The 14,266-nt window shown below is 33.1% G+C and overlaps 1 protein-coding gene across 1 annotated transcript; it reads right to left on the reverse strand.

The window, feature by feature from the left end:
• Nucleotides 1-4,140: 4,140 nt before the first annotated feature.
• LOC100377241 (transmembrane protein 59-like) lies at nt 4,141-14,253 on the reverse strand. The gene is made up of 6 exons (XM_002738278.3): nt 14,042-14,253; nt 13,281-13,389; nt 11,231-11,328; nt 7,986-8,190; nt 6,369-6,601; nt 4,141-4,372 (listed from the first exon to the last, which is right to left on the reverse strand). Exons 1-6 carry the CDS (start codon nt 14,204-14,206, stop codon nt 4,217-4,219), a joined length of 966 nt encoding a protein of 321 aa, XP_002738324.1. The 5' UTR covers nt 14,207-14,253; the 3' UTR covers nt 4,141-4,216.
• Nucleotides 14,254-14,266: the final 13 nt, after the last annotated feature.

Below are 14,266 nucleotides of genomic sequence, written 5' to 3' on the forward strand. Positions count from 1 at the left end.
TACAAGCAAAATGATTCATATGCTGAGCCATCAAGCAATGACTTCTCTGAAATCTCCAGGTTTACAACCAGCTTATTTGGGGGATAGATACTTTACCTGGCTATACTGATGCAGGCATCCATTTTGAGTTTAGACACCAGCCATTACAGACACACAGACTTTTCAAATCACTTGTACAGTGTATTACTTTTTTACAACAGTTGCTTGAGGAAAATTGAAATTGTGTACAGGTTGCCACAATTGTGATGTCATGCTTTTTTGCCCCAACCAGAATACACATGAAAACAAGCCATGCATGGCACAGTCCCTGTTAGTTATCAAATTTAAGATATATAGTTTTGTTTATAGTAATATAGCTGGAACATAAACATGTCAGGAATATGATTTTTTAACATTAAAATGATTGACATTTGTATCTGATCGTCAAACAAGTACTTGTCCATATTGAGAGATATTGCTCTGGAACAGCATTCAAAATCAGCCATTTTGAATACATGTATATATATATATAACATGATGTATAACGTATATATAAAATTTAAATACATGTTGTATAATAAGTCAAAGCATTTAAGAGTTATGGCTCTAGAAGCCCAATCATTAAAACAAAATGGCCGCCAGTCAGCCATTTTGAATCCAATCTGAAAAATAAAATGATGAGCATCAGGAACCCGTCTAATGTATGTACCAAGTTTGAACGAAATCCACCCATAAATGCTTGATATTTGATGATTTTTTAGCACAAAAATGACCACCATTCGGCCATTTTGAATAGGATAGTCAAACCAATATATCTGTTTATCTATGACATGATGTATAATGAATAATTAAAATTTGAAAATATTATCAGTCAAAACAAGTCAGGGGTCTAGAAGCCCATTCATTAAAACAAAATGGCTGCCAGACAACCATTTTGAATCCGATCTGAAAAATAAATGATGTGCATCAGGAACCTGTAATGTCTAATATATGTACCAAGTTTGAATGAAATCCATCCATAAATGCCTGAAATGCTTGATATTTGATGATTGTTTAGCACAAAAAAGGCCACCATTTGGCCATTTTGAATAGGATCGTCAAACCAATATATCTGTCCATCTATGACATGATGTATAATGAATATTTAAAATTTGAACATAATCAGTGAAAGCAAGTCAGAGATATGGCACGAGAACCATATTCATTAATACAAAATGGCCGCCAGTCGGAATCTTATCTGAAAAACAAAATTATTTGCATCAAGGTCCCATAATGTCTAATGTATATACCAAGTTTGAACAAAATCTATCAGTAAACAGCCGAGAAATGGGAGATTTTTAGGATTTTTTAGCACAAAAATGGCCGCCATTCGGCCATCTTGAATCAGATCGTGAAACAAAATGATGTGCGTCAAGGTCCTATAATGTCTAATGTATATACCAAGTTTGAACAAAATCCATCTGTAAACAGCCGAGGAATGCTTGATTTTGATGATTTTTAGCACAAAAATGGCCGCCATTCGGCCATCTTGAATCAGATCGTGAAACAAATTGACGTGCATATGTATAATATCATGTATGATGTATGTGTGAAGTTTGATTGTGATTGGTCCAGTCATTTCTAAGATACAGGTCCGAAGACATGCACACACACACACGCACGAACACATGGAGGTCAAAACATAAGTCCCCGTTTTCGGACTGCGTCCGAACGGGGACTAAAAATATGTGTGGATCAGCACTGAGTTGCAATCAGCTGCGACGGCATTGCCCGTAACTAGTTTACGAACCAAAACTCGTATATGAATACTGTAATCAGTTTAATTTTCACTGCAAGAAATATTCATGCTTTCAAAATTTGATGCAGCTCGCAAAGACAAAATTTTGCACAAGTCAATGACACTATCATAGAACTTGAGAAATTTTCATTGCTACAAACTTATGTTTTTTTCACTCGCAAAATTCATGAAAACTTGTCCCTCACAAAACTAAAACGGCTTATTTAATAACAGCAGTAAAGCAAACAAATGGTACTTCAAGTTCTTTACAACTACTCACTGCATACGCATACGCATACAAATACAAATAAGTCTGTTGAACACCAAATTTGACAACCACTCACAAACAAGTTATTGAACAGCAAATAATTGCAACACTTCTTCACCAGTATCCCTTTTTTATTAATACAGATTAAATTCTACAAATAAAACACAAAAGTTGGAAAATATGTAAATAGGCCAATGAACTGAAATTGTGAAAATTATGATCAAAACAATATTACCGATATATCGAACCCTTGAAATTATTATTTACCATGCGAGTAGAAACTGATTTCAGATTTAAAGGCATTCTACTTGTCAGCCAGTCAAGACTCTGCAAGCCATGATAATAAAATAAGTTACAGTGCACGACAGTAACCTGTGAAAGTTTTATAAATTCTACCTGGGTGTTGATTGCCAATTGACCAATTTCGTTTTATAAATGAGTGTTTGATAAACTAAGGTAACAGGTTTCTGTCACACACTGTATCTAACAAGAGTTTAAGTATAATGCTTTCACTTTGATTTTAAATTCCCACCATGTTAATTCCCGACGATCGGTTATACCTCCGAAAAACTATTTAAATGAATACCAGCATAAATCAACAGTAACTTGGCATTAATTTCATGATTTGTGTTACAATAAAATCTGATTTTTATATAAATTCATGTTTATCGTCAAATAGTAGAATGAATGTGACCAATACAGTACACATCCGAATCATTGAAGTGAAATATGCATGACAAATAAACAATTATTTCATGTGACATTAATGTAAATATATGTAATAAATATATACACCCCAATTGTTTCCTGTAAGTTAATCTCTCATTAACAAGTAAAATGTGTAGAGCCTAGTAATCAGCCAATCAAGCTTGTTTATTTGCTATTCTAATTCAAATTCAAAACATGCCACTCTATATTAAAAATTGTCATGTTTCCCAATAGCATTGAGTAGGTCCCACTCCCTGTAAAGGATGAAATTGATCACATCACTGCAGCCTAGAGTTAATTTAAATGCAAGTTTTTTATAGTTTTGTTAAATACCATTATCTGTTCATTAGTTGGACCAGTAACAAATTATTATTTTTGGAGGTGGCTGAAATGGTGAAATTTAAAAAACTGAATATTTTTTTAGTGGTTGAATGGGTTTTAGTCAACCACTTGTAGAACTGAAGCGATCAAGAAGGTATTTTCAAACAGTAAAGCATGAAACACTGAAAAGCTAAAAGGTATGCTCTACCTGAAGCTTATCTCCAATATACAAAATTTGCCATAAGCTTAATTGTGAGAGCATACACTACTAATAGAACTACTACTAATACACTAAATAGTTATTTCTTGTTCATTAAAAAAAATTACCAAGGTGAATCCCCAGAAAAGCAGGAGGTTGAACTAATAGCATGTGGTCCAACTAACAGATCACAGTAGTCGATGTATATGTGTTCTCGTGATGACCTACATGTACTTAAGTGATGGAGAGACGATAATTATACAGTTCATAAATTTGAAACCCCACACTAGTGGAAAGTTCAACCAACTAATATTCAGTGAGTGCACAACATAAATATTAATAAGTATGCTGGGAAATTAATACTATGAAACACAGACAATCAAATGACAACATTTTTAATAATTTCTCTCGACATTTGCAGATATTAATTAAGACAAAAATACCACCCACTTCCTCCAAAAATATTCCACATACACAAATCCTGACAAAATTTCTGTTTAAGTATAGACATATAAACCAATAATCACAATATACCGATAACAGAATGATTATGTTAAAATACCTAATAACAAAAATCACCTCATATTATTTAAAAATCACAAATACATTTATCATAATTTCTAAGTGGGGGGGGGGGGGGTATGTAGTGCAAGTGTGGTATATTTTGTGGTATGTAAAATTATCCCACTATATTACATGGAGGCTTTATCACCAGCATGTTAAGTGGCCTTAGAACTACACAAAACTGACTAGGGAGTCAATATTGGCTGATGTGGGCTTCACATTATCAACCCCACCCACAATTTACAATAATATGTTTAAGTTCTCGCACGAAAACATGCATGAAGAAAATTGTAAGTCATAAGCTACACACAGTTTAAGGCTGAATTTCTGTAACCAACATTTTTTTTTACAAATTCATTGAAATAAGCGAAGAATGTAAAAGTGCAAAGCAATAATATGTTCAGATTTGTGACTGTTCTTTAGAAATATCAATTTTAATTGGTAATGGTTCTGCTTCATCATCGCCGTGCGCTAAGGTAGGTTTGATATAGATTGGATATGGATATTTTCCTTTGCTTTCACTCAAGTATTCCAAATCACCATAAATACTTAGTTTCTGTAATAAATTAGAACAGAGTTAATGACAACAAATAAGTCACACAGATTAAAATTTTTAAAAAAATATAGAAGAAAATTGGTCTTGGGCAAGATTTAATAATTTTTTTTTTTTATATGAATAGTATAACCAAGTTTGATATTGTTTAGATGAAAATTACTCAAGCTTTTGAGCACATCTGAAAAATTCCTAATAAAGACAACCACAATTTTCTCATACAGTAAAACCTGTCAAAACCGACCCCTGGATAAACCGACCTACTGTCAGAACCGACCGATTTATGTAGTCCCGAAATTTCTCCATAGACGCCTATGTTAAAACAACCTGTGAAATCCGACCACTGTCTACTCCGCACACCGACCGCATTGATCGGTCCCAAGTCCAATATTCACACTGAATACATCGACCATCTGACCAGTTGCACCACATCCGCTATCTAGTAATCCGGTCTGCCCGACCTAAAAAGTGTTCATTGTTTAAATTTACCGTGAACGTCACAGAAACAATATCAAATCTCACACTACAAGTAACGTCTCGTGTAAAACAATAGCAACTGATTAAGTTTTTCACACCACACGCCCTCGCATCGCGTGATGTCTTGACAGTGTAATGACCCCGGATATAAACAAATGATCGGGGTCATCAACTTCAATTGCGGTGAAGCACACTGCATTATGACTTCTTCAATAATCAAGACATTGAGTTTTCTTCTTTCCATAACGATTCTGATCGACAATTTTGTGCTTTCGAATGTTTCCGTAAAGGGGGCTTCAAGATTGAAATTTATGATGACAAAGAAGCAGACGACAACAAAGAATTCGGAAACCTTATTTAGCAAGTTGCAGACCCGCAAACACAGTGTAGCGTTGATGAATACTTCCACTTTGATGAACGTATACCAACTGAAGCAATGTATGACGGCGAGTGAGAGCAACAGATTGTTGAGAATTTTATTGCAGACAAAGAAAACCATGAATCTACAGACAACAATGACATTAATTGCAACGACAGTCAAATTATTGACCCCCACGATGACCATGACTTGACGCATGGCAATGTGCTAGACATGTTGACAAGATTACAAAACTTCACAATAAACAAAGACTCCAGTTACTTGACAGATATCCAAAATGTCATAATTCGAACGGAAAACAAAATCGTTGAAAAAAGATGTTCTTCAAAACTTGATGATTTTTTTACATCGTAATTTGATTCATTGACTTAACAGCAAAATCGACTGTCTGCATAAATTATGATAATTACATGTAGCTCACGTGAACTTACATTGTGATGTCATTCAAAATGGACGCCTTCAGTTACGATACGCGATACTTACCCGGTCTGTTCCAACAGTTATTTTAATGTTTATTGATTTCATGTACATACCATAATATTCTTGTCTTGTTTGGTAAATTATTTTATTGAAACAATACAATAAATGTAAATACATGTATAATCACAGGAGGCAAACTCCTGTGTCTTTTATTTGTCCCGTGTTTACAGCACATGTAATTGTTGTTTCAATCGAAGTCACGCCCACCCTGAATAAACAGACTCCCTCTGAAAACCGACCATAGATCCCAGTCCAAGTCATGGTCGGTTTTGACAGGTTTTACTGTATATGAATAGTAGGTATTATTACAAACTGATAGAAAATTTCACTGACCCTTAATGTCAAATGACACCAGAGAAATTCAAAAAACATTTGTCTCTTGCAAAATAAAACCTGTTTACTGTACACAAAAATCAAATCTACTTGACCCCAATAAAAATAATTTTAAAGCCAAAATTCATTACTTTACAAATTTATATATATTTTTAATTATGGAAAAAATGAACATTTTTGAAATTAAGTGGGTTTTGTTTTGTGAAATAAGACAAAAGTTAACTGGTGCTCATAGGCTTAAAGAGAACCAATAATATTTCTGAAATAAAGTGAAAACTGCCCACGAAATGCATATATTTTGAGACAACGATTCTGAACAGAAACTCCTACCTCTTTTGGTACTCTTTGATCGGGAGCTGTGACTGCTGTAGCACAACACAGCCATAACAACGCCATGGATGAAAGTAATATAGTGGCACTCAATACCCAGCGAGGTAAACCAGATTTCTTAGAGACACATCCCAGCCAGTCACTATTATTATCTATATCTGGATACATGGTAGATTCATCTTTCTTGATGGGCTGCAGGTTAGTTTCCATATCACGCTGTATTTTGTCTGATCCTGGATAATAAACAAATAAATGCTTCTAATACAAATAAAGTAATATGAATTGTTGTTCAAAGGCTGCCTTTTTTCATTTCTATCACCATATTTGCTAGATATTATCAGCAAATATACTTACCTAAATGACACAAGTGTGTCTATGATCCTAAATAGTACCCGGTATTATTTTAATAATCCAGTAAATAAAACACTATTTTGAATAGTTACTTAGGACAACGATTACTAAAAATACTACTGCATTGTATATATCTACTGTAATTCTTCTATTGAAGACGTAATTTCAATTGAGCAAATACGGTATGCCAAATTGCAACATAATTTATCTCATGTCAAAATGTAAATAGTTAAAGCGACAATAATAAAAATCTATTATTTCTCTCTCTGTATAAACGAGACGTTACTTTGTCTATGCAATTGTGTTTAAAAGCTATTAAGATACAAAATTGAGGAATTTGGATTCATTAACATTTTGTTCGTCAGGGTAACGGAATCATTTGACATAGTCACAGTGCAAAAGATAATGAATAATTGAAGGACGCTGTAAAAAAAAGTTTATGATAAAGAAATGCTTTTTTCACTTTTAATTGCTAAGAATGAAGACATGAATGAACAACGTCAAATCTAAGTTTTGTACAGAATGTTCATTTTAACCACACTTTGTTAGCGAGGGTTGAAAATTAAACAGTTTTTTGGCACCTTGATTAGAAACAGTGATTGATCACTCAGTGATCACAATATTATAAGACATCATTTTTCCCTCTGACATTAAACTAAAAAACAAATTGGATGGTTCTGATGACTTTAAACAAAATTTAAATTTCATTTTCTTCATCAGACATAATTTTATTTGTGCTAGCTCACTGCTCAGTTAACAAACCCTGTGCTTAATGATGTTTACAGTAAAGACTTCCCATTTTGCTGGATAACTTCCTGATAATAGAATCAATTGTTTTTTAAATTTAAAGTGATTGCGTACCATTTTTGTATTTGACCAAAAGAAATGAACGAGTTTTTAAAAAGAAAAAAACATTCACACAACATATGATGTGGAGCAGAAAATACCATGGTTGGTTATAAACTAATTTGATACACCATGTTTTTTGGAAAATGTGTTATATAAACAAATTATTATATAGTTATAGTTGTGATTCTGGTAACAGTAATACATACAATATCATTATACTCATCGTTTTTCAAATCAGAACAAGAACTATACAGTGAGATACATTATAGAGACACCTTGTTTATTATAAGCCCAGAAAATAGAAAACTCTTTTAATATAAGCCGGCTTATTGCTCTCCAAAGTCATTTGCATCTAAGATTTTATTATCCACTAACCCTTGTGAAGCGACATACATGTATTCTAATAAATGTACTCACCAGCTACGAGTCTTTCCATTGACGGATTAGCTGTATATATTTCTGGCTCAGAGCTAAACATATAAACTTTACCATTTTCTGATTCCACATACATAGACCAAGACCAGGATGCATAGCTTCTAGCATTGTCCACAAAATTGTTATAAAAACTACGAACCATCATTAGAGGTTCTAGAATATGAATTCTAGGTGGCAGATCTTCAACCTGTGGGATCAGAGATTTACATTTTAATAAATAACTCATTTTAAAGTTATGTTTAATCCTGAGTGTAGGAATATGAAAATGAAAAAACCCATTAAGTTTCTTTTTTTCATTTTACATGATTTTATTTCAATTTCAGCATTTGTTTATCAATTACTATTACCACACAAGATACAGGGATGAGAATGAGAATTTTAATTTTCAGCTGAAAGTAAAGTAGCCGGGGTCCAGGCTGACATCGTTAACGACTTCCAAGTCCAAGTCATTGGTTCCGCTGGGCGACAGGGCAGCTCACTCCGAGGTAAGAAAAATGCATTGTATTACAAATGTAGTTTATTACTGATGAACATTAAGCAGGGATTTAAAAAAGAAATATTTATTCGGATTTTATGATTCCACATTGGAGACACCGCGAGTTGTCTCCCTTCAACCATACACTGATACAGGCCTCTTGCAGCCCACAACAATGACCCGACAGTTTACTTCTGGTGAATAAACAAGATTTATATTCTTATAAATTTATTTTCTCCTCGGATTTAGACATTTCAGAAAATTGACCCCTGGGGCTTAGAAATCTGTGGAATATTCTCATCCATGAAGATAGTTGTGCCCCAGACTATACAATGTACGTTCACATAATGACAGCCATAGGGTAAAATATACATACCCATACTGTAACATACTTTATATTAGCTAGAATTAATTTGTGCTGAAAAGACTTTTTGGGTGTTTTGTATTGAGTTTATTGTTGACAAGTTTAATGTCAAATATTGAAAAAAAAAGGTTCACTGTTTTTTATTTTCACTGACTAATCACTTAGGAAAATGGTAAAAGTAAATTCTAGGCAAAATTAAAGTATTTTACAGTACTCAAGAACATGAAAATTCCATTACAGTTGGACTGTTTTTTAACAATAATGATCCAGTTGAAATGTTGGAGTAAAAACAAATATTAGGTGTAGTGATACTGACACTTTCTATTTTAATATAGAAGATTTGTAATAATACATGTATTATTCAGAATGGCAGAGTCCATACACTAGTGCAATTACTACAGCAAGCTTTTTAACAGGTTACAGCTACAATTTTTCTATTAGGATTCTCACAAGTGATTTCAGCGACACTTCAACAATCCATCTGTCATTCAATGCAAGTGTATCATTTCTGATACATTCAGAAAGCATCTTCCACTTTATAATGTTTTTTTATTTTAGCTGACATCAACTCAAAACCGAACAAGATTTAGTCAAAAGAGCTTCTGAACGAACTATTAAGGAGCAGTCAAACTGATGAAGCTTTTATGATGTGTTAAACCATTCAGCGCATAAATCAGAGTTTTCATTTCAAAGTTACAAGGAAACACAGACCATTCGTTTCCTTTATTCCCCCGTCATCAATTTTGATCGCATATCTAATGATATAAATACAAACTGTCTGAAAAGAGCTTTGTTGTTGGGCACAAAAAAAAGGAGTTAAATTGGAACGGGAGTCACTTTAAGTCAAAAGTGATTATGTAACCATTAAAACAGCATTATACAGATACTGTCTATCTTTAATGTCATTCAATAAAAGAACAATAACACATGCAGGATACCATGTAATTTATCAGATATTCATGCCAGCAATCTATAGTGATTTTGAAGATTTGTCATGAACTCTGTACAAGAAAGCTAGACGTATAAATGTTGATACAATGTATGGAACCTGAGTAATGTCAAGATTTTTCTCTCTTTTCCAAAGCACAAACTTCTCCAGATGTGAAAGACTAATTGAAATTGTGATATAAATATTTCAGAGGGTGCCAATGCAGTATGGTTATACAAGGTTTGAGTCAACGCATAGAGATATCATGTTATTTCTGGAAAAATGCATGATATCTCCTGTAAACAGGGGATATCATGCACTATATATACTTTATTTTTAACCTGAAAGTTAAGAGGCTTAATGCCAGGAAGACGAGTATCTTTCATGTTCCTTTAAACAGAGTGAAGGTTACATACAAAGAAGGGTTTCATGATTCATTCAGCTAGATTTTTTAATGATTTTACGGTTAACAGTGGTGATAATTTCAGTGATTCTCCCTTTGTATTTAAGAAAACTTTATTTAATAGTTTGTGAACTTATTTGTATTACTTATTGTAATTTATCTAGTTATTAATTTTTTTTTTTTTTTATCTCATCTGTAAGTGGCTGTCCAGTGTGCTGTTGATGGGTAAATAAATAAACAAACTGCTGTGTGTTATGTATAGCAGCAGATTACATACGTTTGGATTTTAAATGGTTTAGTTTATTACTCATGATGACACATCCAGAATGTTCCAGGCACTGCTGGCTGTGTGTCAATAAAAAGATGATGGTATAAGTGGTCACAGATGTTAGAGGAACCAACCAGAATTACCGGTATATAGCATTAAAGCTGATGTTGGGATGTATATTATATGGCGATCAGTCGTGAGACAGTTTCAGTTGAAGTAATAAACAATAATAATAAAAAAGAATATAATAAATGCTATCAAATATTGGTCTGATTACATATATGAGACATTACTTTTCAACATCATATTAAATTTGTTTTTTCCTGTATGATAAGCAACAGATCCTAAGCTTTGATATCACAGTTGTCTTTCCTGACTCTTTGTATTGCAAATTGCTAACCAAATACATAGTTCATATATATATATATATATAGATTATTTTTCAACTATGAACAAAGTTCTATTTTTACATCTATTCTATCAAATAGGAATTTAATAATCTATTCTAGAGTCAATCAGGCTTAGTTGAACTGCAGACTGTACACTGAAGTTGTATCAGTAAGTTGATGATGATTCTCATCAGCCAGTAGCCTTGGTCTCCAAATTGAGTAGCACACTCACTGAGGGTATTGGTTTGATTACTTTTCTTGGTGTTCAACCCAATGGTAAGATGTGATTTTTGAATTTTAACAATCTTGGATACAATGGAACAACCATTAGTTGAACTCAATATGTTAAGAAATCAGATTAGAATATGATAGAATCACATAATATAATGTAAATACTTACATCTTGTTGCCTTTGTTTTGCAAATGGTACTTCGCTTTTACACCCTAAGTTGCAAGCATATCTGCTACTTAGAGATAACTGGTAGGCCTCAGAACAAGCTAGAAAGTAAAATAGTTGAATTATGCATGATAACAATCAGTGCAATACACCCCCATAAATGTGATGTCTATTCCTGTATACCGGGTAGTTACAATACAGGGTTAAATTATTCACACAGTTTTATTTTCATAAATTTGTGCTGATGTCTGAATGTACTAAATAAAAGCCTATTGATTATTTGAATTTATTTTTTCTTTCACAAAAAAAGTGAATATCCCTGTAACATCCAATCCTCTAATTTATACCCAGTGAAATTCAGTATTTTTTTTATTCATCAGTGATTCAGATTCTCACAGGACATCAGCAATTTGGTAATATTTTTTCCCAAAATGATTTCAGACAAAGGGCTTAAGTGTTTTCTGTTAAATTTACTGTTTTACACCCAAAATATGGCAAACAATTTTAAATGTCCTGTGACGCTAGTTGCCATTTTGGACAAAATGTCCTATTAAGGACAACTAAATCTTTGAGTTATATTAAAAACTACAAAGATACCATTCCTCAAAATGTATATTCTACAGTTTAATGTTTTGGTCGCTACTATAGAATTTTGACGATTTATTGATTCATGAGGAGAACGTTTCTCGAATGTCTACATGACCTTTGAACACCCAGCAAAATTTTTACAAATACAAAATTTTGCAATCTTCACTGAAATGAAAATCAACCAGTTTGCAGTATAAATTTGAGCAGTGACTTATATTGAAGTGCATTCTCGTTTACAACAGTCAGTACATTATATGAACCTCCAAACAAATACCAAATAAACATCCCCACCAACTCACGATATTCTTAAATACTGTTTTTGACAGCACATCTCCAACAGAGTAATAAAGTATGTTACCTTTGGTAAGATTTAAAATGCACCAAGCTCTATATGATTCATAAATGTTAACTTTTAATAAAGTAAACACACTATTTTTTTTTTTCTCCCAAAATAGAATTTTATAGAATAATCCAAAGTACATGGCAGGCAGCTTTCAATAGGTATGGCTCAACACTTTTAGAAGGTGAATACCAAACAAAGACATGGGTATTGCCCAAAATTACGGATTTAGAGAGGAGTCAATACAACATACATATACATGTTATTATGCTGGATGGGTCGGTGGGTGGTTGATGTCTTTATTTAAATTTTTAATGATATTTAAAGTGACAAATACAAACAAGGGTATTATTTATTTATTAGTTGCAAAATTATTTATTCATATTTTTTATCTATCCACTACACATTATTTATTTATTAAGCACATATTAATATCATTAAACTGATACGTTCACGGATGAATAAAAGAAATCTATCTGAGTAAAGGAGAAAACAACCAATACACAGATTTATAAAAAAGACAAGTCATTGAGAATGTCACAGCAACCTCCCCTTTCATATTTGCATGTACATGACATAACGAAAGGTTGGTATTTATGTGCTTCTTATAGACAGTGAATTAAAACCTTTTCATATCTATAGTTTGTTCAAAGTTGTTCAAAATATGAAATATGTATGTAGGAAGCAGCATCAACAAACAGTCAGTGTATCACATTTGGATATGTAATTAGACAATGCATTTCGGATGTGAGCCAAACAATGTACCAAAAAATGGCTGCCACTCAGTCATCTTGGTTTGGATATGCAAGAAAACAATTGTGTAGGTGTACAAGTCTGGACCTCCATGTAATTTGATGGTGTATATAGATATAAGCCGAAATGTGCAAAAAAAAAAAAAAGTTGAGAAACAGTTAGTGGCCACTGGGAAAATAAACATGTTGTTGGGCTGTCTAGTATAGTTTTGTGCTATGAAGTTCACATATTACAGTAAAAATATGTTCCATTTGCCTCAAAATTAGCTTAGGACATTTCTGATGATAAGTGAGCACCTGAATCACTGGTATCACACAGTGATATGTATTAGACAAAAATAAATATTCTTTTATTTCTAAATACTAATAATACCTGCTGAACAATGTTGATATGTTGTATTAAAATCATCAGACTGATCCACTATGAGCTCCATTACGGAAAACATGCGACATCCTCTTTTACAAGCATTTAGATCGTCCACCTGAAAAAAAAAAGATTAACATCACATAACGGTAACAGCTTGTTTTCGAGTGACCACATGTTGTCAATATCACATGACCAATGAAAAAAAATATCCGTCATCTCACACGCAGTTTTTATTTAGAGAGTTTTTCTCAACATTTTTGTGAAGGTATCCCTTAAATAAAACGATATTTACGTTCTTACAATACAATACTAGTATGAATATCCTCGGGTTCAATAAGCAATTGTTCGATGTGTTACAATGCAAGTGTGTCAACAACACCACTAACAGTTACTCTTCATTAATTACTCGTCACATACCGTTGATGTGTGATGTTGATGGCTATATGCATATTTTATTAACACAGTGTCTAACGAAGTGACAAAAGAGAAAATAAAGTATTGCCCAAGGTCAGCGAAGAAGTCTTATTTCAAGCTATAGCTACGTAGTAGTGCAGTGGTACTACATTTTTTTTTACATGAAAACAGAATAAAACATGAAACCAAAGCGATAAATTGATATTCAAAATTATCTTCGCATGCAGACAAAGACTAATTTTACACTTATGCCCTTGTCAAAAAGACGACAGTGGTGGGGAAATGCATTTAAAAACCCATTGATTTTCGCCACCAGCTATTTTTTTCATACACAAAAAATATCACGACGTTACCTTATTATCTGTGTCTAAAATCGTTTCAGGTGAGTATGTGTCATCGCACACGTTCACGCACGGTGAGACATCGTCCAGTATATTGTTGAAAATGTCCGATGAAAGGACGAATTTTGACGACAAAGTGCAGACCAAAGTCAACAAAAACACTCTTCCAGGAGCCATTTTGTTTCCTGCAAATTCTGTGTTGTCACTTGGCAATCTCACGAAACACGAGAATTCACC

This window comes from Saccoglossus kowalevskii, chromosome 9 (assembly GCF_978046115.1).
Source record: "Saccoglossus kowalevskii chromosome 9, keSacKowa6.1, whole genome shotgun sequence".
NCBI lineage: Eukaryota > Metazoa > Hemichordata > Enteropneusta > Harrimaniidae > Saccoglossus > Saccoglossus kowalevskii.

Excerpts from the sequence above, each read along its gene's own strand:
- LOC100377241 (XM_002738278.3), bottom strand. The coding sequence starts at position 14,206 with ATGGCTCCTGGAAGAGTGTTTTTGTTGACTTTGGTCTGCACTTTGTCG. Across the intron at positions 13,390-14,041 it reads TTTTAGACACAGATAATAAG|GTGGACGATCTAAATGCTTG; the intron begins GTAACGTCGTGA and ends TTTTTTTTTCAG. Across the intron at positions 11,329-13,280 it reads ATATCAACATTGTTCAGCAG|CTTGTTCTGAGGCCTACCAG; the intron begins GTATTATTAGTA and ends TTTACTTTCTAG.